Raw genomic sequence first — 25,584 nt, forward strand, 5'->3', positions numbered from 1 at the left:
ATTTAGATAATTGGCAAACTCCATTAGGAATTAAATGATTTATTTAAAAATCTGCCATGGAAACCGTGACCCTCACAGTGCTAAGCTGTTGATTGTACATCAGGATTAAATGAGTGCACTTGATAATGTCAACTATAGGGTTTCAGACACGGCTCATCCACTCAAATAGTGCACTATATAAAAATATGAAGATGACTTCAGATGCAGTCTCTATATCTGACAGATTTCCCTGATATATTCATCAGCAACACCACAACATCGCTAATGAGACCACAGTACGAAACACAGGACCTGTTGGCTCTTTTTAATCAATAAAAACATATACAGCAGTGTAATCTGATTCAACAAATGACTCTAGTGAGCAGGTTAGTTTTACTTGGTCAAACACATCTCTGCATCACTCACAAAAGCTTCAAGCACAGATATAGTTTAAAAGATGATACCAATCAATGTAGCCTGCGTATTAAAAACAGTAACAATGCAACATCATATTACCAATGACATCTACAATGAAAAAACAATGTCAATTCTGAGCTGACAGGCACATTCTGCACAGCAACAAAAAGATTTTCAGAAACTCACTTCTGACACTGTCAAAATCCACTTGCATCTGTATCCTAAAGGTATAAACCCATACAAAAAGAGGTTCTCCTCAGGAAAACTGCACAAGGAAAAAATTGTAATAACGAAAAATACATTTCACTATTATACATTTGACATAGGCTACTTAATACATTTATTATTGACAAACAAAATTTAGTATTACAAGCATTACTGAAAGCAGTTGCTCAATCAGTTCAAAGACCACATTTTCATTCCTATCATATTGTGATTAAAGTTTACATTGCCTGTTTTCATAATCACTCCAAACTGACAGTTATTAGCCTGCAGTAAACAGTCAACCAAAATGATGATTAAATGAGAATGATCTAATGAAACTGTCCTTCATCTTCTGAACTTTGTGCAAGCATAGACATCACTATATCTTCCTGAATGAAAAATAAAGCAATAACATTAACTCGACAACAAGCAGACAGCTACTATAAAATAAACATCCCAAACTAACCAAAATACTACAAATAAATCTGATCACCACTGGGGTTTATTTGTTAACACGTGAAAGGCAGTAATTATATATTCCTGTATTCATCATAATACAAGGTCTGTGTATAACTAATGACGGTTTTACTCATTTGTGACGGTTCTCGTTCACAGAGGCATACAGTTGACTGCAGTTATCCTGAGGTCCAGCTTCTGCTCCTCTGATAGAAGCGTAAGTCACTTTATCATCACCATCATGAACCTGAATGAAAATCACAGATATTGTCAAACACGTTTCAAGTTTCAACCCAGAGTTAGAAGAACTGAATTTAAGAATGAAACTGATTTAGGTATAGCATACTAACTATCAGATTGAGAGATGGATGGACATTGTTGTAGGACGTTTTTACTCACCTTGTTCTCACTGGCTTGCTTTTTACTGTATGTGGCAACCTCTGTATAAGTCACATCATCTTTCTGCTCCTAAATAATGAACATATGTAGAACCAAGTTATGAAATACAAACCTTGCATCATTGTTTCAAAAATATTTATTCATATTGGTGACTTTTACTCAAGAAATGGTACAAATACTGTGGACTTTTACTTTCTGAACCTGGACTGTACACCTCTGGTCTTTGGCATTACAATACTCACCACAGAGTCATCAGTCCCTCCTTTGTTATCTGAAAAATAATGGTGTCCTATTTAATAGGTATACACTTATGATAGAGACAGAAAAACAAAACACAGAATTTCTGTAATGCAAGTTAAAAGTGTCTAGAAGAATTCAAAAAGTTTTTATGTCTTTGTAATTCATTTATTCCTTTTCAATTATTGCAGGAATTATGTTAAAACTACATAATTTGCTAATCAGCAAAATATGACAAAACCATATTTCAAAACAAACACATTTACCATCACATTGTTCCAAATGAACATTTCCATGATACAACTGAAACTAGTGTGCCAGTTTTCTAAAAAGTCAGATTTCTTGGATTATTTGTCTATTTTAACGAAATATGAGAAACTAAAACTCACCAGCTTTTTTTTTATTTTTATAAATCAGCCAAAAAATAACAGCAAGAAGGAGAACAGCCAATGCAGCAACACCAACAATCCCGAACGGCAAGAAAGTCGCTGAAGGAGGGACAATATAGAGGGACACATACAGATCCAGATGAAAACAACAGCAGAATATCTATTGTGCATTACTATCATTTTTAACAAAGATGTAAAAACAACTACTGACAGCCATATAAAATGATTAATTACAAACACACATGGGCCCCACATACAAATGTTGGCTGGGTTAAAGCTGGGACCGAGATGGGTCTTGTGCATGTTGCCTACTTGGGTCCCACCTAGTACAAAGGTCCATCTGAGAAATTAACATGGGGCCATTAGGTAACCCGCGGACAATCCTACATGCTTGGTGCCCATTTTTCAGCCCATTTCATACCCATATGGGCCCCACATACAAATGTTGCCTGGAACACAACCAAATACAGAAACGCGCTGCAAAAGTTCACAACACAATCAAATACAGAAACGCGCTGCAAATAGCACAGACCACAACGGAAATGTTTCCAGTGGACTCCAATAAGTGACGAACACGGCTGGGACATGCTTATTGCTCAATGTATACTTTTTGTTTTATTTAAATAAATTAAATTTTTTTTCTTGCGAAACATACAGAGATTACATATTTATAATACAACTTTGTATACAATATACAAAATGTATTAACAATATGTTCAATGTCATCAGAATACAAACGAGAAAAGAAGAGTTAAAGAGAAAAAAAACATGAGGGTAAGATATTAATTTATACATCAGTTACATTGTACAATTTTTGTTAAGTTATGTTTAAATAAGTTTCACAGATAAAAAATGTTAATACAGGGTCCAAAGATGAGACGGCAAGTTTTAAAGTTGAGACACTCACACACATATATAATGCATTTTTTTTAACGTTGTTGTCTAAAATGTATATTTATTTGCAATAGTTATGTCAAAAGCAATAATAATACGTTTCTGTCGTAAGAACAGCTATTCAGCTGATGGGAACCATGCTGCGTTGTCATGGGAACATCCCAGGTGAAAATAATGAGGAAGATACGTTGTCTTTCGTTGCTCCCTTCACCAAGTGCGTTCCAAACGGCTACGTAATGGCACACAAGTGCCCTCCTGCTCACTCCAAAGTCCACACTTCAAGGGCTCTGGCTTTCGAAGGGAGTGGGGTATAGGGATGCTCACTTCCGTTTGGAATTTATGCATGTCCCATAAGCATGTCCCATAAGTAATAAGCATGTCCCGGCCGGGTTCGTCACTTATTGGAGTCCTTGTGTTTGTGTATTTGGTTGTGTTGTGAGTATTTGGAGCACACTTGTGTACTGAAACTGATGGAGATGTTTTCTTAATTTGCGGGTGTTTTTCTAGTAATGGCTCAATTATCTGTTTTGTGGTCGGATCAGTTATGACAGAAAGTGCAAAGCACTGAAGTGAGATTCTGATGGTGTGTCAGTCCTGTACCTTGTTGTGTCGAATCTGCTGCTGTAGTTTTGTTTGATTTCTTCTCAGAGTTTGAGCTGCTGACTGGAGTCGGTGTTGTTGAATCGACTGGAGCTGCAGAAGATGATGTTTAAATGCAGGATGTTAACATCATATTTTCATATTCAATCATTACATCACATGACACGCAGTTTGTTTAATCGTCAGTTACAGTGCAGTTGTTGAGAAGAGAGTTGTTACCATATAACCACATGAGGCAATTTATTTATATAAAAGTAAAACGAAGTGAGCTGCAGCTCACGAACATTCAGTATGTCCTGAATGAATGACAATTTTAATCATCATGTAATATCTGTGGCTGCGGTCTTCAGGTGATTTCTCTGATGTTAGTACAAAGCTTTGCCGTGCTGCTTATAATAAACCAGCAGTAAAAAAACGATTCCCCCAAAACAAGATATCTGCAGATGAGAGTCCGAAGCACTTGCGGGATAACGTTGTCCCGCACCACAGTCATTTAATATATTCTTATATAATATTACAACAACATCAGCTTGTAAATCAAATTATCACAGAAGTAGCCTACTGAGATAAAAGTTTATAGTTCAGATATAAACACTGTACAGTAGCAATCAAAATAGAGTAAATCAGCTTTTGCAAGAAACTTGACAAATACAAAGATTTCACATTGTTACACAAATAGGTGGTGACAAGAGACTGGTAAACAAATGTATTTGTAATTTAATCATTCACCTAGAGATTCGTTTAAAAACGCTGATTCATCCAGTAATGAAACAACTATTTTAGTCATTACATAATTAATTCAGATTAAATATTTTAAATCGACTGCAGAAATTAAGATTTTGTCAGAACCTCTTGTAAATGACATGTTATTTTGTTAGGTTTTCTGTTCAGAATCGTGATCTCTGTCTGAAACACAATTGGGAAAAACAAAGAATCGGGATTCTCATTTTAATGTATTTCTAAGTTTTAAAACTGTGACTCTTAAGTCGAGCCATCCTGGAAATTTGAGAACCGTCCACACTTGTCATCACCTCAATTATTTTCCAAAGACCCAATATTTTTATTTTCTACTTTAAAAGCAATCATAAATCATCAGCAATAAGAAACATATTAAAATACTTTATTATGCATAATTTCGTCGGCCCATTCTATCATGGACTAAGAATCTGATTGTAAGAAACTACCTAATATTAAAATGACAAAAAAGTCTTGAGACAAATAATGTATTATTATTTTTGTTTATACATTTTTTTGGTTAACTTGTATCAATGAATGAATTGAGGCTTTCAAACACATCGCATATTCATACTTTATAAACTTGTTTTACTAATATAAATGAAAATTGAAATCGGAATAGTCTGAATAAATAAACAGCAATTCTCTATTGATTTTCCAAATACCCTACCATTGATATTTCAATACCATGACCATTCCAATTCAAGTTTTTTTGCTGTTTTTGTTTTTTATCCTAAGTTGTTATACTTTCATAAGGTATTGTGACATGTGTAAGTAACATAATATCTCTAAAATCACAATCTCTACAAAAACTAATTTGTTTTACAGAGGCTCTTAAGAAGACTGCACAGATCAACCGGCAAGAAACTGAGAGGGAACCCTCAAAATAGTCTGGGACAAGAGACGGAGGACAGTGTCTAGAATGCACAAATGACTGTCTGCAGTGTAAGCTGAACTTTATAATGTATAGTTGCTGCTGCAAAAGGTCTAGCGCTGCAAAAGTTCACAACACAATCAAATACAGAAACACGCTGTAAATAGCACAGACCACAACGGAAATGTTTCCAGGGGACTCCAATAAGTGACGAACACGGCTGGGACATGCTTATTGCTCAATGTATACTTTTTGTTTTATCTAAATAAATGTTTTAATTTTTTTCTTGCAAAACATACAGAGATTACATATGTATAATACAACTTTGTATACAATATACAAAATGTATTAACAATATTTTCAATGTCATCAGAATACAAATGAGAAAAGAAGAGTTAAAGAGAAAAAGAACATGAGGGTAAGATATTAATTTATACATCAGTTACATTGTACAATTTTTGTTAAGTTATGTTTAAATAAGTTTCACAGATAAGAAATGTTAATACAGGGTCCAAAGATGAGACGGCAAGTTTTAAAGTTGAGACACTCACACACAGATATATAGATCATTTTTTTAAACGTTTTTGTATAAAATGTATATTTATTTGCAATAGTTATGTCAAAAGCAATAATAATACATTTCTGTTGTAAGAACAGCTATTCAGCTGATGGGAACCATGCTGCGTTGTCATGGGAACATCCCAGGTGAAAATAATGAGGAAGATACGTTGTCTTTCGTTGCTCCCTTCACCAAGTGCGTTCCAAACGGCTACGTAATGGCACACAAGTGCCCTCCTGCTCACTCCAAAGTCCACACTTCAAGGGCTCTGGCTTTCGAAGGGAGTAGGGCATAGGGATGCTCACTTCCGTTTGGAATTTATGCATGTCCCATAAGCATGTCCCATAAGTAATAAGCATGTCCCGGCCGGGTTCGTCACTTATTGGAGCCTTTGCGTTTGTGTATTTGGTTGTGTTGTGAGTATTTGGAGCACACTTGTACTGAAACCGATGAAGATGTTTACTTAATTTGCGGGTGTTTTTCTATTTGCATGTGTTTTCTTCAGTTGCAGCGCGTTGAGCTCTCTCGCAGTATGTAATGGCTCAATTATCTGTTTTGTGGTCGGATCAGTTATGACAGAAAGTGCAAAGCACTGAAGTGAGATTCTGATGGTGTGTCAGTCCTGTACCTTGTTGTGTCGAATCTGCTGCTGTAGTTTTGTTTGATTTCTTCTCAGAGTTTGAGCTGCTGACTGGAGTCGGTGTTGTTGAATCGACTGGAGCTGCAGAAGATGATGTTTAAATGCAGGATGTTAACATCATATTTTCATATTCAATCATTACATCACATGACACGCAGTTTGTTTAATCGCCAGTTACAGTTGTTGAGAAGAGAGTTGTTACCATATAACCACATGAGGCAATTTATTTATATAAAAGTAAAACGAAGTGAGCTGCAGCTCATGAACCTTCAGTATGTCCTGAATGAATGACAATTTTAATCATCATGTAATATCTCTGTATCAGTATTATTACATTTATTATCAGGTATTATTATTACATATTATTACATAGTATTATTGTAGAGAGTATTCTAAAATTAATTTAAGAAATTAAGTTTAAAAAAAAAACCTGAATACTTGACAGTATATGTGGCTGAAGTCTTCAGTTGATTTCTCTGAGTAAGCTGACATCTCCACTCTCTGTTGTGATCTTCATTCAGGAGTGTTGTAGTCAGAGTGCTGATACAGTGTGTTGAGAAGAATAATATCTGATATCTGGAGTCTGTCATCAGACTCACACCAGCCTGATTCACCCAGATCAGCTGAAGTCCCTCAGAACGGACCAAAACATCACAAGAGACTCCATATAAATACAACTGACAGGAGAGAGACACAGAGCCTGATCTGATCTCAGTCTGTGTGGATGATGAAGAGACTGAAACAGAAAATAAGACAGAAATCAATGATTTCACACTTTTCATTACACATGTGAGTTTTAAAGTATTATTAATAAATTACAGAAATACTGACTATGAAGAACATGCAAATAAACAGATGCATCAGTTCCTTGTTGTCCATTCACATATTGTCGGCAGATGTAAAGCCCATAATCTTCTCGTGTGACTTTCTTGATGTTCAGAGAGCAGTCAGACCCCAGACTCAGTCTCTCACGTCTCTCTATGTCAATCTTCTTTTTCCCTCCAGCAATCAGTTCAACTGTCTCTGAATGTCTGGTATAGATCCATGTAGATGATGTGCAGTCAGAAAGACGATTAATACAGGGCAGACGGACATTTTCACCAGAACTGCAGAACTGAGTTTCTTCTGCTACACTGGTACCTACATATATACAGTAAAATAATAGTGTTAATTATTTAAACTTTAATGACATACAGCAAAAAATCTTTTGATGATTAAAATCTAAAGAAGTAACAAATACTGACAAATTTTTCAGCAAGATAAAACCATGTATACTAAATCTAACACTTTGCCAGTCTCTATACCAAAGTAATTCAATTATTTTTGGACAGCTGGTTGTTCACATTATACACATTTCGCATAATGTCTTATAGACCGTATAAAGATTTCTTTACCTGTCAGAAATGGACAGAGAATGATCAGTCGCAGCAGACACATGTGACACTGATCTGCCATTTTCTGTTTCTCTCAGTCTTTTTCATTATATAGTTGCAATTCTTTCTTCATCATCAGCCCCTCCTGTGGTTGTGAACTTCCTCTGATCAACTGACTGTTTAGTGATGACACTATGATACAGCAGCATTTCACTGACACTATAGTGGTGCAGGATAAAGAAGTATCCATAAACATATAATGTTTAAAGCAGTTTGGTTTGTTCTTACTGATGGGCCACTGAAACACAAGACTGCAATTTTTGAAGGTTCACTGAAATAAATGGATACAGAAACTGAGGAAAATAAAGAATTCTGAAAAATGGGCTGAAATTAACATTTATTTGTTGTGTTTTTCCAAAAATGTTATGTAATTGAAAGTTATTATTATGTTATGGTATCACCATAATTGCTTTTACCATTTTTGTATTTTACTTGTTTTCTTAGTTCTTCACACTCAACTGAAAATTCAGAAAATATTATGCTGTCACTAGGCGATAATCAATAATCACAGCGATATAAGGACAAGAAACAGGTGTTCTTCTCATTAGACTAATGCACAAATAAGAAAGGTGAAGCAGTAGATTAACAAGACACACTTAGAGAAACAATCAAAGACTAATGAGGGGAACAGGAACCAGGCTCACTACGCACTAAGAGTTCACGAAACAAAAGCGCAGGGAAACACAAAATACAGGTAATGTTAAACATAATCGCAATATTTTTATATCAGGTGTGAGATCTGTCTAGTGTGTGCAGTTCTCATCTCACTCTATTATCCACCAGCTCTCAAAACACACATCAGAACTACAAACACTTTCACATTTACAAATGTTAAAATCAACAATATATTTGTTATAAGGAACTTCAAGCGTTGTCTGTTAATTAAGTTGGCTTGAAAGAGCAAACTTGGGCATGTTCTCACTTGGTGTCTTTTTTGACAAGGAAAAGGTGACAAGGGCAATATTTTAGTAAAAAAAAAAAAAGCGTTTGGCTCTCGTCTTTTGTTGCTATAACTAGTTGTTACAGCATATGCCCCCCAAATTCCGGTAAAAGAGAGTGACATTTGTTGACAGCTGCTGTTATCTGGCTTTTAAAACTTCTAAACTAGAACCTTCAAACTTCAAACTTTTAAACTATACTTCAAACTTTCTGACTAGGCTTTTTCAAGCCAACTAAAAGTTTGTCTATAGACTTTTTTATCTATAAGTTGTCCTCATTCATTGTTCTTTTTCTCAGCCCTATATGGTTGTCTTTTTACTCTTTATATGATGTTGATGTGCTAGTTGTAGTATTTTCAGAGGTGTGAGCACAATGTTGAGGTTTGGAAACATGCTAGCACAGAATGTGAGACCTCAGTTGACCACACTAGTTCCCCCTGCAATATGTGGGTTGTGATCATCACTACCATCTCTGAACTAACTTTAGACTGAATGCTGTGAACTCTCGAACATTCTGACAGCAGTTCCTCTTTCTTTAAGTGGGCCACTAAGTGGGACTTTAAACTCTGTATCTTTTCAGTTTGTGATAGCATTCTCAAACAATTAGCAAATACTCAAATTAATTTGGAACCATTCTGTTCCACAGCAGGTGATTATTATAGTATCAAGGTTAGATTGATCTACACAAGCATCATGTTATGAAGCTATACACATCCTGGTTCAGGCCTCAATCTGCTCTCACTTAAAGGTCAGAACAGCAGAATCAAGTCTCCCAATAGATAAATAATAATATAAATATTCAGTCAGTCAGTCACAATTATCTATAAATCACATTTAAAAATAACAGCTGTTGGCCAAAGTGGTTCACAACTTCAAAGCTAAAACAGACAGACAACATTGAGGGTAAAACAAAATCAAAAACACAATCGCAAACAATGTTCAATAAAAGTTATGGCACTTGTCTTGTTCTGTGCTAGACTATCTGGTCACAGCACTTGCATATTGCTGGCCAAATATTAGTTTCATTGCATCCATTGCTCTCCTCATTTGTAAAGCCAGGAACACACTTAACGACTCATATAATCGTGAATTTACCATATATAAAAATGAAAAAGAAAACTAGGTGCATCTGTTAGTTGTCCATTCACATATTTTTGGCAGGTGTAAAGCCCATAATCTTGTGATGTTCAGAGAGCAGTCAGACCCCAGACACTCTCTCTCTGCTTTTTCTTTATCCCTAAAGCAATCAGTTCAACTGCAGATGAAATTACCTCTGTTAAAGTTCCATGTAGCTGATGTGCATCCATAAAGAGCATTATGACAGGGCAGACGGACATTTTCCTCAGATCTGCAGAAGACAAGAGTGTCAGTCACTCCACTGGTACCTGAAAATGAACATTTGTATGATCATTATGTTATACACATTCAGAAAGAAAACAGTATTACAAATACCACAGAGGTGATTTTGAGATCATTACATGAATGTTAGGAAGAATAAACTAAGCCTGTTCCCTCAATACCAAAACCTTTTTTCAGTAATTGAGCATATAGAAATGAGCCGAGAATTATCAATCCCAGCAGACACATGAAACTTATCAGCCATTTTATGTTCCATTTAACATCATCAGTTCCTCCTCTGCTTAGCTTCTTGTGATCACACAGGACGTTTTTACAAATGTTGTCTTTGAGATTGAGAACAGGCTTATCATTTGTTTATTACACTGATAGAATTAACAGATCATGCAGACTCAAAAACAAAGATTAGTGTCCAGATCCTCACAGCTTCTTCACTTGAGTTGTTGACAGAATTCAACTTGCTAAAAGAAAGAAGAGGAACTGTCAATGGAATGAAGCAGAATTCACACACCCATCAGTCTAAACTGGGTTCAGAGATTACCACTGTTATGCAAACTAACCACATTGAGCAGTTGAATGTTTAGGTGATGTGTGTATTTGTTATCTGAGAAATGTAAAGAGCAGCAATGAATGTCTACAAATTGTTCACTTAGTGGAACAAAACTCCATGTTTGGACATATAAAGTGTAATTCACTTTATATTATACATTTTCTGTCATTTATGATTTTTTAATAATTGCTAGGCTAGTTATTTTCTTAATGGCATTTCGGCACTTTCATTCAGTTTCCTGCAAATATTCAGCCTGATTAGTGTAAAAAGAAGATAGGAAAGATAAACATTCTTATTCAATTACTCAAAATTAGTGGTTGACCGATATCTGATTTTTAAAAAAAAAATTAATGGCCGATGCCGGAGCAGGGTGGCCCGATGGCTTTATAAAGCTGATATATTTATAATTTATATTTATTATAATTAATATTTAATAAATTAGAAATAAATATTTGAAAATTAAATAATAAATAAACAGACAATATTTTAGACGGCAACTTCTTGATTCTGAAATTCTTGATTATAAAGAAATTATTAAAAAATATGAATAAAAAGGAAGTAAACACTGTACTCATGCAGTAATATATATATATATAATAAAGACAAGGTAACATTCATTTTACATACAGCACACAGTGAAAATGACATGAATATGATAGTATATCACAGCATATTTTGAAATCAAGGATTTAAAGTTTGATTTCTCCTGAACTTTTTATGCAGTCTTGTTACAGCCCTTGCCATAACACAAAAGATGGTCAACACGGAAGGCTCGGTCCAATAGGGTTTTTATTAACAAACAATAATCATAACATAAAGTTTATACTTTAATACATATAATACACATATCCAACCACTAGAGGGCAGACAGAACATTAAAGGGTTAGTTCACCCAAAAATGAAAATGATGTCATTAATGACTCACCCTCATGTCGTTCCAAGCCCGTAAGACCTCCGTTCATCTTCGGAACACAGTTTAAGATATTTTAGATTCAGTCCGAGAGCTTTTTGTCCCTCCATTGAAAATCTATGTATGGTGTACTGTCCTTGTCCAGAAAGGCAATAAAGACATCATCAAAGTAGTCCATGTGACCTCAGTGGGTTAGTTAGAATTTTTTGAAGCATCGAAAATACATTTAGTTCCAAAAATAACAAAAACGAAGACTTTATCCAGCATTGTATTCTCTTCCGGTTCTGTTGTCAATCCGCTTTCATGAGTCCGCTGACGTAAGACTAGCTGACGTGTTATCTGGTGCGCCCGAGCTTCGTTTACAGTCTGAGGGAGACGCACGCTGTAAACAAAACAATCTTTGCAGACATGTCTAGGGATTTCGACACAGGGGAAGACTTGCATTTTTTTAACCAGACATATTTATTTGAACCCGAATACACGGACGCACCAGATAACACGTCAGCAGCGTCTTAAGTTACGTCAGCAGCATCACTGGCCTCGTGAACGCAGATTGACAACAGAACCGGAAGAGAATACAATGCTGAATAAAGTCATCGTTTTTGTTATTTTTGGAACAAAATGTATTTTCGATGCTTCAAAAAATTGTAACTAACCCCCCGAGGTCACGTGGACTACTTTGATGATGTCTTTATTGCCTTTCTGGACAAGGACAGTATACCGCACATAGATTTTCAATGGAGGGACAAAAAGCTCTAGGACTGAATCTAAAATATCTTAAACTGTGTTCCGAAGATGAACGTAGGTCTTACGGGCTTGGAACGACATGAGGGTGAGTCATTAATGACATAATTTTCATTTTTGGGTGAACTAACCCTTTAAGAAAGAAAATAGTTGAACTGCATGCACATAACAAGTCTACAAATACACACTTAAGAATATCTTACAGCTGAATTCGACTAAGTCTTCACGGTTTGTGAAATTAAATGTTTTTTTTTTTTTTGTATATTCAAAGATTTGGGTAACACTTAACAATAAGGTTCAACATTAGTTAATGTATTAACTAACATGAACTAACAGTGAGCAATACATTTGTTACTAGTTAATCTTTGTTAATGTTAGTTAATAAAAATTCAGCTGTTCATTGTTTGTTTATGTTAGTTCACTGTACATTATAATGTTAACAAATACAAGCTTTGATTTTAATAATGTATCGGTAAATGTTGAAACTAAGATTAATAAATGCTGTAGAAGTAGCCTAGTTCTTTCTTAGTTCATGTTAACTATAAGGTAGTTAACTAATGAACCTTATTGCAAAGGGTTACCAAGAGTTGTTAAAATGATAATGCGTTTGCTGAATGTTGTGATGGTAAATGAGAAAGCATTACAGTGTTTTCCTTTTTATGACTAATAATATAAAAGCAAACATTGTAATACTTTGCATACATTTACTGTTCACATTGTTTAACTGTTCTATCTATGCATATTGTTGATTCAGTACTACAGAATGATATAAGGGTCAGACAACGGAAAAGTTGAAATACATGAACATGTGACACACTTCTCCATTACACACTTCAACATTCAGTGAAATGCAGCTGTATAGTGAGATTCATGACTAAACACTTATAGTCAGATAAGAGGAAGGGTTGTCAGAAGATTGTTCAAAAGAGAAAATGTGTCAAATCTGTCTGCTGGAAATTATAATTCTCTGTCCATTTTTATCAGGTAAACAATATATATAAAAGATATTTTTTTATCTTTATAATTGGAACAACCATTTATTAAAAAATATTACAAATGATCTTTATTTTCTTTACTTTGGCATAGAGTCTGGCTAAGATTTAGATTTAGAATTATTCATGTTATGATCTCGTATGCTGTTTGGTACATACTGTTTTATTATAGAATTCTATGACAAATGCCATTATGTTTTATTCTCACTTTCATAAGTGTGAAGCATGTTTCAGAAGTCAGGTTCATGTTGAGGGGATAGTTAACTTACAGGTCCTTCTCAAAAAATTAGCATATCGTGATAAAGTTAATTATTTTCCATAATGTAATGATAAAAATTAAACTTTCAAAAGGATTCCCGACCAAGCATTGAGTGCATAACTGAACATAATTATTTGAAGGTTGACTATCATCAGTATTAAAACAATAAAAGACCTGAAATATTTCAGTTGGTGTGCAATGAATCTAAAATATATGAAAGTTTAATTTTTATCATTACATTTTGGAAAATCATGAACTTTATCACAATATGCTAATTTTTTTTAAAGGACCTGTAGATATGAAATTTCTGTCATCCTTTACTCACTTTCATGTTGTTCCAAACCTTTATGATTCATAAAATAAATATTTATTTCAAACTTATTTGTTGAAAGAGTTTTTTGGGGGGGACCCCTGTTTTGCATGGTTGTTGAAACTGTTGAAAATATATTTTATGAAATGCATACAGGTTTGAAAGCACTAGAGTAATTAAGTGTTTTAAAGTGAACTGCTACATAAGATTATATTTCAGTGGTATTTAAAATGTCCAGATTAGTCTAGTTCATTTCCAGCCTAAAACAGGACAAAAACGTTCTCATTTGTGTCTTAAGACATGCTTTGTATTTACAGATTTAACCATTTAAGGTTAAATAATCAACCCAGATTTTTTAATTTTCTCTTTTAATCTATTAATAAGTAAATTATGATCACTCACATGTACTGTGTTTCAGGTATGACTGTAGCAGAAGAAACTCAGTTCTGCAGTTCTGGTGAAAATGTCCGTCTGCCCTGTAAAAATGCTCATTCTGACTGCACATCAACTACATGGATCTATACCAGACATTCAGAGACAGTTGAACTGATTGCTGGAGGGAAAAAGAAGATTGACATAGAGAGACGTGAGAGACTGAGTCTGGGGTCTGACTGCTCTCTGAACATCAAGAAAGTCACACAAGAAGATTATGGGCTTTACAGCTGCCAACAATTTGTGAATGGACGTGGAGAACAACAAGGAACTGATGCACCTGTTTATTTGCATGTTCTTCGTGGTCAGTGTTTCTGTAACTTTTTAAATAGTACCTTAAAACTCACACGTGTAACTAAAAGTGTGAAATCTGTGATTTCTGTCTTATTTTCTGTTTCAGTCTCTTCATCATCCTCACAGACTGAGATCAGATCAGGCTCTGTGTCTCTCTCCTGTCAGTTGTATTTATATGGAGTCTCTTGTGATACTTTGGTCCGTTCTGAGGGACTTCAGCTGATCTGGGTGAATCAGGCTGGTGTGAGTCTGATGACAGACTCCAGATATCAGATATTATTCTTCTCAACACACTGTATCAGCACTCTGACTACAACACTCCTGAATGAAGATCACAACAGAGAGTGGAGATGTCAGCTTACTCAGAGAAATCAACTGAAAACCTCAGCCACATATACTGTCAAGTATTCAGGTAAATTGTTGTAATTTATAATGTTACTTATTTTTAACTTTGTATTGATCATCAAGAATAAAAGAAATATATATTCTACAGTATGATGCATCTGAAAATTAATATTTTACAGCTTCAACAGCGACAAAGACAACGACTCCAGTCACCAGCTTAAAGGCAACCACAACTGTAAATAAACCAGTAACTTCTATACAACCAGGTACATAATCAACTGTTGATTGTTTATTAATAAATGTACTACATGTATTTAAATATGCTTTTGAATGTATGTATGTCTTTCTAATTTGAATTGTTTCCAGTAGCTCCAGTAGTTTGAAAAAGGAATGTCAATAACTTGATGGTGTTCATGCATTCAAATATTATTTTTGTATTCCCACAATATGGCATCTAAACCAAAATTCATAGCATCAGCTACAATGAATAAATAAAAACAACATGAAATTATGTTTATGTGAATAGTAAATCTTTAATCATGTCAATCCAAAACAATCATGTCTGTGTTTACTATGCATTTAGTAAACATACAATGTACACTTTGCTTGCAAGTCTGTCAGTAGTGGTGGTTTTTTATATTTTTTTTAAAATGACACAGTAATATATAGTAAACGTTCTGCTGTTGTTTTCATCTGGATCTGAGTGTGTTTCTCTATATTGTCTCACCTCTAGTGATTGTGATTGTTGTTGTTGCTGCTGCATTGGCTGTTCTCCTTCCTTCAGTTATTCTTTGGGTGGTTTGTAAAAAAAGAGGTGGTGAGTCTTACATTTTAGCTCATATTTTGTGACAACAGACAAAGTCCAAAACATCCAAAAAATGTACAGACAATTTACAGACAAGCACATCAGTTTTATCATAGAAATATTAATTTGGAAAGATGTGATGATAAAAATTTTGAAGTGGTAAACTTGGACTATAGTTTGTGACACTTTTCTAATTTGAAATGTGTTATTTCTGAAAATGTGGTCATCATTTACTAACCCTGATGTTTTTCCGAACCTGTATGACTTTCTTTCTTCTATGAAATGTAAATATTCTGAGAAATGTGTTTTTGTTTGTGTTTGTCCATACAATGGAAGTCAATGGTAACCAAAACTGTTTGTTTACCAACATTCTTCAAAATGTCTTCAAAATTATTTTTGTGTTCAACATGACAATAGGGTAAGTTAATGATGACAGAATTTTCCTTTTGAGGTCAATGAACCCTTTAAAAAGACAAATATAAACTTACTATTCATACAGCATTAGAACTTTTCTAAATAATAGTCAATATCAATGATCAGTCTGCAAGAATTAATGACATGCTGTATTTTACTCTTGTTTTTGTGATAATTATTCCTCAGATATTAGAAGAGGGACTAATGACTCTGTGGTAAGTAAAATATCAAAGACCCGTGATGTTGATCCATGACATTTTTATTTTTTTTCGTCTATAAGCTTGGATAGACCGTCCAATATGTGTACTGTTTTCACTCACCAGCAAAACTAAGAATATTGTTTTTTGTCTAAAGGTCACAAATATGAATAAATATAATGGAACCAATGATACAATCAACATCTCCATTCCTCCTACTGCCAGCGCCAATGTAAGTGACCCATATGATTCATCTTCTATGAGCGATTCAAATCTGTGTATATTTGACTGTTTCTGTAGCCCATATTATCCCTCGTAATGTTAAGTATACTATAACGTACAATATAATTGTTACACAGCTACTCACCAACACTGCAATGTAGGCCTACAAAATCAGACTAGCACAAGATGAACACTGCAATGATTAAGGTCATGACATGGATTTTTAAAAATAATTCCTTGAGGTTCACTTATAGTGTTAATAAAATTTTTGCACAAAAAAATAAGTATATATGCATAAAAAGTATTATTTTCAGTTCTCATTCTGACCAGGTCTAAAATTATACATTTTTAGGGGCGGCTTTTTTAAGGCTTGTCATCAAAGGGCCAATATTATGATTGGCTAACATCATTGCATAGAACAAACATTTAATCTTCCGACACAATCCGGGACACCATTAAAATAAACCATCCACTTGTTCCTGACGCAGGGTCCTGTACAGAGATGCAAACAAGCTGTTTAAACTGTACGCCTCAAGGCGAACGTTCTTTCAATCTTCCATTTGTCCTGTTGTCGACAGACTCAAGTGCGTGGAGTATGTCAGAAACTCTATGCACACCTGTACACTGTATCCAGTGTAGAGAGTGTCAGTGATTATCATGGGTTCTAGTTGCTTATGACACTACACTCTCAATATCAGTCATTAAGCGACTGAATGCCAGTGGGCGGGGCTATGGAGCAATGATACGTAACTAATAGTCGATGTCTAACTCTGGGGCAAAGTCATATGCAAATGGTATTTGTTCGTGTGTCGTCACAAATCCCACAATCTTCAAACAAACTGTTTTAAACTTTAATAAATAAATGATTTGTCTATAATGAGAACTCTTTAAACTATGAAACTTGCAGGATGTTTTAATGGTACAAAGACCTCTTATATGTCAAAAGATCAAGATAAATTGGATTTCTCATGTCATGACCCCTTTAATCTCAAGTCCTCTGAGGCATACCATCATTAACTGAGACAAGAGGGTGGCAGTTGGATTTGTATAAAACGAAAAAGCGATATTGATTTTACACAACAATTGGAAATTGGAAAAACCTGAAGTCTCTCAACACTCTCTTATTTGTGGAACCACTTTCATATACCACAGATTCAGGATGCTGGCCTAATTTAAAAGATGTGTTCAATTCTAATTCGAATACGTCACATTTGAAATAGCACTGACGTTTTGGGCTTTTTCTGAGAAATTATTAACATGAAGGCAGCTCTATTTCGTAATATTCCCTTTTTCCATAATGAATAAGTTAATTATAAAATAAGAGTAACTTGTTTTAGCAACAATATTTCCAGTTTTTAACAAGGTCACAACATAGCACACGAGCAGCAGAGTTGTTTCATTCCTCAATGAATCAGCATTTTGAATAGATCGCTTGAATAAATAATTCAATGACACACTCAAAATGACAAGTGTGGATATCTCCAAGTAGGAGTAGTGAGCATGCCGAAATGTAGGGGCCGTAAACTGCCTGTTAGGGTGTGGGTAGGGTTAGGAGTTAATTTCAGTTGTAGGCTATCTTTCAGCATGCCATTACTCCGATCAACAGTTATCCCTTTCTCGGACCCGTCACCCCCTACCTGCAAAACGATTTAATGTACAGTAAGAGTCACTGAAAATCCCCACCACTGAACACAGACAAGCGAAGTAACACAATCAGTAAAAATCCTGTTACAAATATTAGATATTCACAAAACATTTAGGTGAAAATGCAACGACACAACATATTTTAAAATATTTGCAGCACATATTTAAAACATGTGCAGCACCTGCATAATAATTAGCCTACTTTTCAAAGTAGTGATGGATTTTGTACTTTAGTTCACCATGTTTCCACTTATGTTTAGGAGCAGAAAGACGTTACTTATACGGAGATTGCCACATTCAGTAAAAACCAAGACAAAAATAACAAGGTGGGTAAACACTTCTTTGTACTTCCATCATCTTCTCTCAAAACTGACAATATCTGTGATGTTCATTCAGGTTCATGATGGTGATGATAAAGTGACTTACGCTTCCATCAGAGGAGCAACAGCTGGACCTCAGGATAACTGCAGTCAACTGTATGCCTCTGTGAACGAGAACTGTCAAAAATAATTGAATCAGTTATTAATTATAAAAATACCTCATGATATCATGAGCAGAGATATGTCTTTAATTGACTTTGTGAACCTGTTGATGTGGTAAATATTGTTCCCTTTCAGTCGGTCACGTTTGACGTCACGTTGGAGTGATTACAGTTGGATCACTCCAACGTGGCGTCTCCGTTCCGTCCTTCAGGGAACGAGGATTACCATACGTAACTGAGACGTTTGTCTTTCACTTAGATTTCTATTTCAGAGTAACTGTTTGTTGATCAAGAGAACAGTTTTAAATAATAAATCATTCCATTTTCTCTTATTTGTTTGCACCTTCATTCTCTTCATCCTTGTAGTAAGTACATTTTATTTATATAGCACATTTACACAAAGCTGGGCTATCCAAAGTGCTGCACAGAGTAAAAAAAACAAATCGAAAACAGAAAAAACAACCAAACAGAACAGACAGAAATAGCATCAGAAGAAAATTAAAGAGGAACCTCTGTGTTGTCAAAATCTGCACTGTCAGCCGATCATCTTTTTGGTGATTGCGTACTATGTCGGGTTATGGGGCTTAAGGCACACCCTAAGAAAAATGTGCTTTTCACTGCTCTCATAATGTATGATTGCATAAAAACAATATGTATGATTTTATTGAACATTGATGAAGCAACATATTTTGTATGTAAATAAATCATAAAAGTGGTTTGTTTTGTTTTAAAATCTTACAAATGTATGAGGTGGCAAGGTTGACCACACACATTTATTATCATGTTAATTATTGCTTTTACGTATTCTTCCGTTATTGAAAAATAACAGTTGCTTTAATTACCTTGAACAAAACTCAAAACGTTAACAAGACCTTTGTCTCAAAATATAATCAATAATATTATAGATTCTCATTTGCTACATAAATCTACAATTAAAAAATAAAAATTAAATCCCAAATAGGTAAACTCGGTCTGCTTTCACAGCCTCAATATGTTATAATTGTACTCTTTTAAAACCACATACTCTTATAAACATTCAGGGAAAATGTCATCAGCTTTTGGACACAGCTTGAGAATGCTAGATTGAAAGTGCAAGTGCTCCCTATTGGAGATTCCACGTTTAGTCAGGTGCATTATATTCAGATTTTAACCTTTGTGAGGATTTGCTAAACTATACATTTTTGGAAAGTAAATGTATAAGGAGTCAGAAAAACAATGTTTGCATTTGCTCAGATGTCTATATGAAGTCCTTATTGAAGTTTAAAAAATGGCCACCGTTAAATTTAAAATTATAATATCTCGACTTCTGAATAAACTGGAATGTTGATTTTTACTGCTAAACCCACACTGTAAGGGTCAACAAATCCAATAGAGCTAGTTACATTTTACCATATTACCCTTTGATGCACAAGTAGGTAAAAATTACCCTGTGTGGTTGTTTTCTTGCAATATCTTTGTAATGAAAAGTTATAATTTCATATTCCAGCTGTTCTTCAAAAAATAATGATTTTTTTATATCACTCATTAAAAACATGTAATATTTATTGTGGGAATGATTACAAAGACATGCACATTGCAAACCTACTAGAATGGGTGCTGGAATGAGCCACACACAAAGTAGTTCCTGTTGAAAGATTTTATTTGCAGGGTTGTTTCAATGTCTCTTCCACAGACTTGCTATATCAGAAGTGTCATCCTTTCAGAACATTGTTTTACAGAGCATCTAACATGTATAGTAAGTATTATCTTCATTTTTCCTCAGAAAATATGTTATACATTTCAACAACATATATATAAATGACGTAGAGTCGGTTTGACATGGAAGCTGACAGAATCACAGAGCATCATGAGCTTGGGCCAAGTGCAGTCAAGAGGGCACATGATACAATCGATAAGGTGAATTTGAGTCATCCAGTGATTTAAAGGAAAATAAAGCAAAAAGCGCCTTTTACCCCGTTGTGCCTTTAGCAGCCCCATGTACCATGTAGTCAACAAAATTCTGATCACATCAATTACAAAAGTGTCAGATTCAATTCAGTCAAGTTAAATATTTGTCAGAATTTTAAAAAATATTGAATGAACAGAAGCTTCAAATTCTGTTCTGCACGAAAAGTTGAAAGTACTGTATTGCTGATGTATGAAGATATGTTATTATAGATGAAGTGGAGGTTCAGTTAAGAAAAAAAAAATTTCTCTTGTCATGACAAGGATAAAGGGCACATTGTGATTTCATTGACTTCCAGACACAGCACATGTCTGGTTACAACTTCCTGTTCTCTGTAAAATCATGCAGTGTTTGGTGCAGATTGCTGGGTTCCTGTGACTCAACAACGAGATGTCTCCAAATATGGACATAACTGAATAAGAGAGGAGAAACACTTCTGAGAATAAGATACAAATGCAATAATTTATTATAATCAGATAACAAAAGAAAGAAGAATAAACAGCTGAGGTGACATTGGGATATATTGATAAGTCTTTTATATGCAATTCATTCTTAAAGGCAGTATTCATAGACAAACTCATTAAGTGCAAACGTTTTTACTTTGCCGTATTCTCTTTCACCACCAGCTAATGAGTTTGTTTTCATGTGGACAATTCAAGAAAGATTATCTTAAGGGAAAAGGGAGAGTTACTTAATTTTTTTTCAAATAAAATAAATCTTATTGCAATGAAATCGTTTTGGGTCTATTTATTTTATTCCATTTCGTGGACCTGGCCCCTGGGTCATTTTTTTTGATTCGGAGAGTCAGTGGACACTGAGGAATGGATGTGGCAGTATCTACTCTTTTTTTTTTTTTTTTTTTTTTTTTTTTTTTTTTTTTTATTGAGAAAACGTTAAAGGGAAATACAGAGACATTTGAATCTTTGAATCAAACAAACAAAAAACAAAACAAAAAACAAAAAAAAAAATTCTGCATCTTATTTCACATATCAATCATCTTTCTAACACATTGAGTATCCTTTTCAACAGTTTTGATGTCTTTAGAGCTTTGCGGTTGTTTTGTATTGAAGTTAGAGAGTCATAAAACATCTTCAAATCAGTGGAAAATAGTCTAACATTTGGTATAGTGGATATACATTTTGCTTTATGTATATGATATTTTCCAAATAGAATGAGAAGTTTAATTATATTATTCATTTCCAATAAATCAGAGTTACAATCCATAAACAAGACCATTACCTCAGTTATTGTGACAAATTTATAAAATAACTCAAAAAGAAACCAAGAAACTTGGGACCAAAATAAATTAGTATAATTACAATTAAAAAATAAGTGTATTATAGTTTCATTTTCTTCATTACAGAAACTGCATAGTGGTGAAAACCCTTCTTTAAATTTACTAATAAAGTCATTACAAGGATAGTATCTGTTTATTATTTTAAAGTGAGTTTCTTTAACTTTATTAGGGAGTACATATTTATTTATATCAGACCACAAATTTTTAAAAACAAGAAAGTGGTAATCCTGCTTCCACTTCACCATTGCCTTAGGTGAAGAGCTTTTTTCTTTGGTTAAAATTCTTCTGATATATATATTATTAAATTTTTTATCTCGAATAGAAAGGCCCCCAACAGTCAGACTAGGAAGAAAACTTGGAGTTACAGGATTATAGATCTTTTCATTTTTTATAAGATAAAGTAGTTTCGGGGAGATACAACGAATAAGTTTAAAGTATTCTTTAGAAGATACATTTGTCCCAATATAATTAATAAATTCATTATAATTAAGTAGGTCACCTGATTGATTTATCAAATCTTTAACAAAAATTAAACCTTTGTTAAACCAATCGTTCCAAAAAATGGTTTTGTTTTTAAATAGTACATATTGATTATTCCAAATAACACAGGAATGGGGAGAGAAATTGTGTTTGTAAACTAATTTCCACGCATTCAAAGCTTGTTTATGAAAGTTGGACAACTTGATTGGGAGTTTAGTACATTTAAAATCACAAGCAAGTAGAAAATTAAGACCACCACATTTTTTGAAGATTAAATTGGGAATGAAAAACCATGGAAGGCTATTATCACAAAGACAATGCTTGATCCAATTAATTTTAAATATATTATTGATAGTGTCAAAGTCTAAAGCATTTAGTCCTCCTTCTGATACACTTCTAATTATGGTTTTCCTTTTAATATATTCTGTCTTACCTCTCCAAATAAATTTAAATAAGATTTTATCAACTGCAGCACACATTTTAGAATCTACATAAAGAGATAACGCTGGATATACAATTCTGGAGATGCCTTCAGCCTTTGATATCAACACACGACCTTGAATAGATAAATTTCTTTGGAGCCAACAGTTAAAAATATTTCTTGTTTTTTGTAATCTTTTCAAAAAATTTTCTGTTAGTCTCTCAGCATCTGATTTACTAATTACAATACCCAAGTATCTGACTAATTGTTTAACCTGTATTCCAGATATATATGAGTCTTCAAGTTGGTGTACAGCCATAATCTCACTCTTAGCCTGATTCACAGTTAGACCTGAGGCATCAGAGAACAATTTAAGTGCCTCCAAAATAACAGGGACCTGATCTTTGTTTTTCAAAAATAAACAAGTGTCATCAGCGAGTTGACTAATAGTTAAAGTGAAATCTCCTATCTCAATACCTTTGATTTGAGAGCAATGCAGAGTGTAAAGATTCAAAGTTTCGGCTACTAATAAAAATAAAAATGGGGAAATAGGACATCCCTGTCTAATGCCTCTTTGGATACCAAAACGAGCAGACGTACCATTAGATAAAGAAACACTACTTGAAATATTTTTGTAAAGTGTGTGCATCATATTTGTAAAAGTTGGGCCAAAACCAAAATAATTAAGAGCTTGATACATGAAATTGTGCTCTACTGTATCGAAAGCCTTACAAAAATCTAAAAATAAAATAAGAGCTTCCTCATTGACCAAATCTGAATAATCTAAGAGGTCTAAGATCAGTCTAATATTGTTTGAAATACTTCTTCCTTTCATAAATCCAGACTGTGTGACAGATATGATTTCCTCCAAACATGGTTTTAACCTATTGGCGTATAGAGATGCTAACAATTTGTAGTCCGAGTTGAGCAGTGTGATTGGGCGCCAATTATCTAAATGCAAGACGTCTTTATTTGGTTTTGGAACTAGTGTTATTACTCCCTGTTTCATAGATTCTGTAAGTTCTCCATTTGCTGCACATTCATTGAACACATTCAAAATAAACTCTCTAATTTCTTCCCAAAAACATCTGTAAAACTCAAACGGTAAACCATCGGGTCCTGGGCTTTTGTTAAATGGTGTTTTTTTGATGATATCATCTAATTCTTTCAATGACATCTCCTCTTCACAAAGGTTTTTGCTGTTTATATTTATACTAGGAATGTAAGGCTGTATCTTGTTAAAAAATAAATCACTTAAATCAGGATTAAAAGATGATGTATATAATTTTTGGTAAAAACCTGAAACAAATTTTGAAATTATTTTATCATCTGATATAAGAGTGTTATCAATATACAAAGAGGAAATTTTTTTTAGTTCAGCTCGTTTTTTTTCCAAATTGAAAAAGTATGCAGAGTTTTTTTCGCCGGCTTCTAGCCATTTGGCTCTAGATCTAATGAAGGCCCCTTTAGCCTTTTCTATATAAAAGGAGTCTAATTTTTCTCTTAATAGGTATAAACTTTCTTTCTCTGCATCATTTGGGTTGGGAAGACAAGTAATGCGGTTAATTTCTTTCAATATAAATTCAAATTGTAATCCTTTTGACTTTAAAAGATCTTTACTAAATTTTATGGAGAACTTTCGACACTCATATTTAAACAGTTCCCAGTTTAAGGTACTAGAAATATTAGTATTTTTTTTAAAAGAATCAATTATGCCTTTAATACCCAAACAATAATCAGAATTGTTTAATAAAGAGCTATTCAATTTCCAATACCCTGGTTTCCTAAAACAGTTAGAATTAGTGTCAGAGATTTCTAAGTCGATGCCTGCATGATCAGTTAAGGGTGCATTGGAAATAGAACATGATTTAACCGAAGAAATCAGATTATCAGATATTAACCAAAAATCAATACGTGATTTTTGTGTCAAATCAGATTTAAACCAGGTGAAGGAAGGGGAAGAGTCATTATGTAAGAATCTATGAATATCTACCAAAGAGAGACTGGAACACATATCACTAATTATTTTGTTGACAGTAGTAATGCCATATTTTGGAGGAAATCTATCATAGCATAAATCAGGAGCCTCATTAAAGTCCCCACCCATAATTAGTGATGTAGATGGGTATTTTGTTTTTAAAGAAATTAATTTGGAGGTTAAATCTGTAAAGAGACAACTATTAAGACTGGATCGGTTGAAGCCATAGACATTTGCTAGAATAACAATGTTTTCCCCAAACTGGATAACAATAATTAACCACCTGCCTTCATTTGAACAATGTGATTCAAGTACAGTGTAATTAAAGTGATGATTAAATAAAATCATAACCCCAGCAGAATTATTGGAACCATGACAGTAGATAATTTTACTCCCCCACTGATTCGACCAGAAACTTTCGTCTTTCACAACTGAATGCGTTTCTTGTAAAAAATAGACATCTCTACACTTCGATTTACAAAAAAGAAATAAAGCTTTACGTTTGGTTAAGTCTCGGATTCCCCTAACATTAAGTGAAAAACAGTTCAACTTAAGTGACATAAAACAAATAAAACAAGAACGTGTAACAAAAATCTATTATATAGTAAATAAAACTAAAACTTCTAAATGGATTAAGGTAGACAAAAAGTGAGTGCAACACTTATCCAGACCTCCTCATTATAACGTTTATTAGAACAGGTTTAACGTTTCTCTAACCTAGGTTGGCACCCTTACAAGAAGCAGCTTAAGTTCC

The 25,584-nt window shown here is 34.0% G+C and overlaps 2 protein-coding genes across 4 annotated transcripts; one reads left to right on the forward strand and one right to left on the reverse strand.

The window, feature by feature from the left end:
- Window positions 1-289: 289 nt before the first annotated feature.
- Window positions 290-7,853, reverse strand: LOC143720753 (uncharacterized). The gene is made up of 9 exons (XM_077210529.1): window positions 7,778-7,853; window positions 7,215-7,523; window positions 6,814-7,119; window positions 6,372-6,464; window positions 3,576-3,668; window positions 2,082-2,180; window positions 1,698-1,726; window positions 1,456-1,524; window positions 290-1,303 (listed from the first exon to the last, which is right to left on the reverse strand). Exons 1-9 carry the CDS (start codon window positions 7,836-7,838, stop codon window positions 1,190-1,192), a joined length of 1,173 nt encoding a protein of 390 aa, XP_077066644.1. The 5' UTR covers window positions 7,839-7,853; the 3' UTR covers window positions 290-1,189.
- A 5,284-nt stretch (window positions 7,854-13,137) lies between these two features.
- On the forward strand, window positions 13,138-19,041 carry LOC143720757 (uncharacterized). Of its 3 annotated transcripts, none has more exons than XM_077210543.1 (9): window positions 13,138-13,298; window positions 14,294-14,611; window positions 14,708-15,013; window positions 15,126-15,212; window positions 15,680-15,763; window positions 16,352-16,380; window positions 16,520-16,594; window positions 18,489-18,554; window positions 18,625-19,041. In XM_077210543.1, exons 1-9 carry the CDS (start codon window positions 13,247-13,249, stop codon window positions 18,736-18,738), a joined length of 1,131 nt encoding a protein of 376 aa, XP_077066658.1. In that variant the 5' UTR covers window positions 13,138-13,246; the 3' UTR covers window positions 18,739-19,041. The 3 variants fall into 3 exon arrangements, with proteins under 3 accessions (XP_077066658.1, XP_077066669.1, XP_077066679.1); XM_077210554.1 differs by having other exon boundaries at window positions 13,181-13,298; window positions 15,680-15,760; XM_077210564.1 differs by lacking the exon at window positions 15,680-15,763 and having other exon boundaries at window positions 13,181-13,298.
- Window positions 19,042-25,584: the final 6,543 nt, after the last annotated feature.

Source organism: Siphateles boraxobius, unplaced genomic scaffold (genome assembly GCF_051911475.1).
Source record: "Siphateles boraxobius isolate OS27281-9 unplaced genomic scaffold, OSU_SipBor_1 12, whole genome shotgun sequence".
NCBI classification, from domain to species: domain Eukaryota; kingdom Metazoa; phylum Chordata; class Actinopteri; order Cypriniformes; family Leuciscidae; genus Siphateles; species Siphateles boraxobius.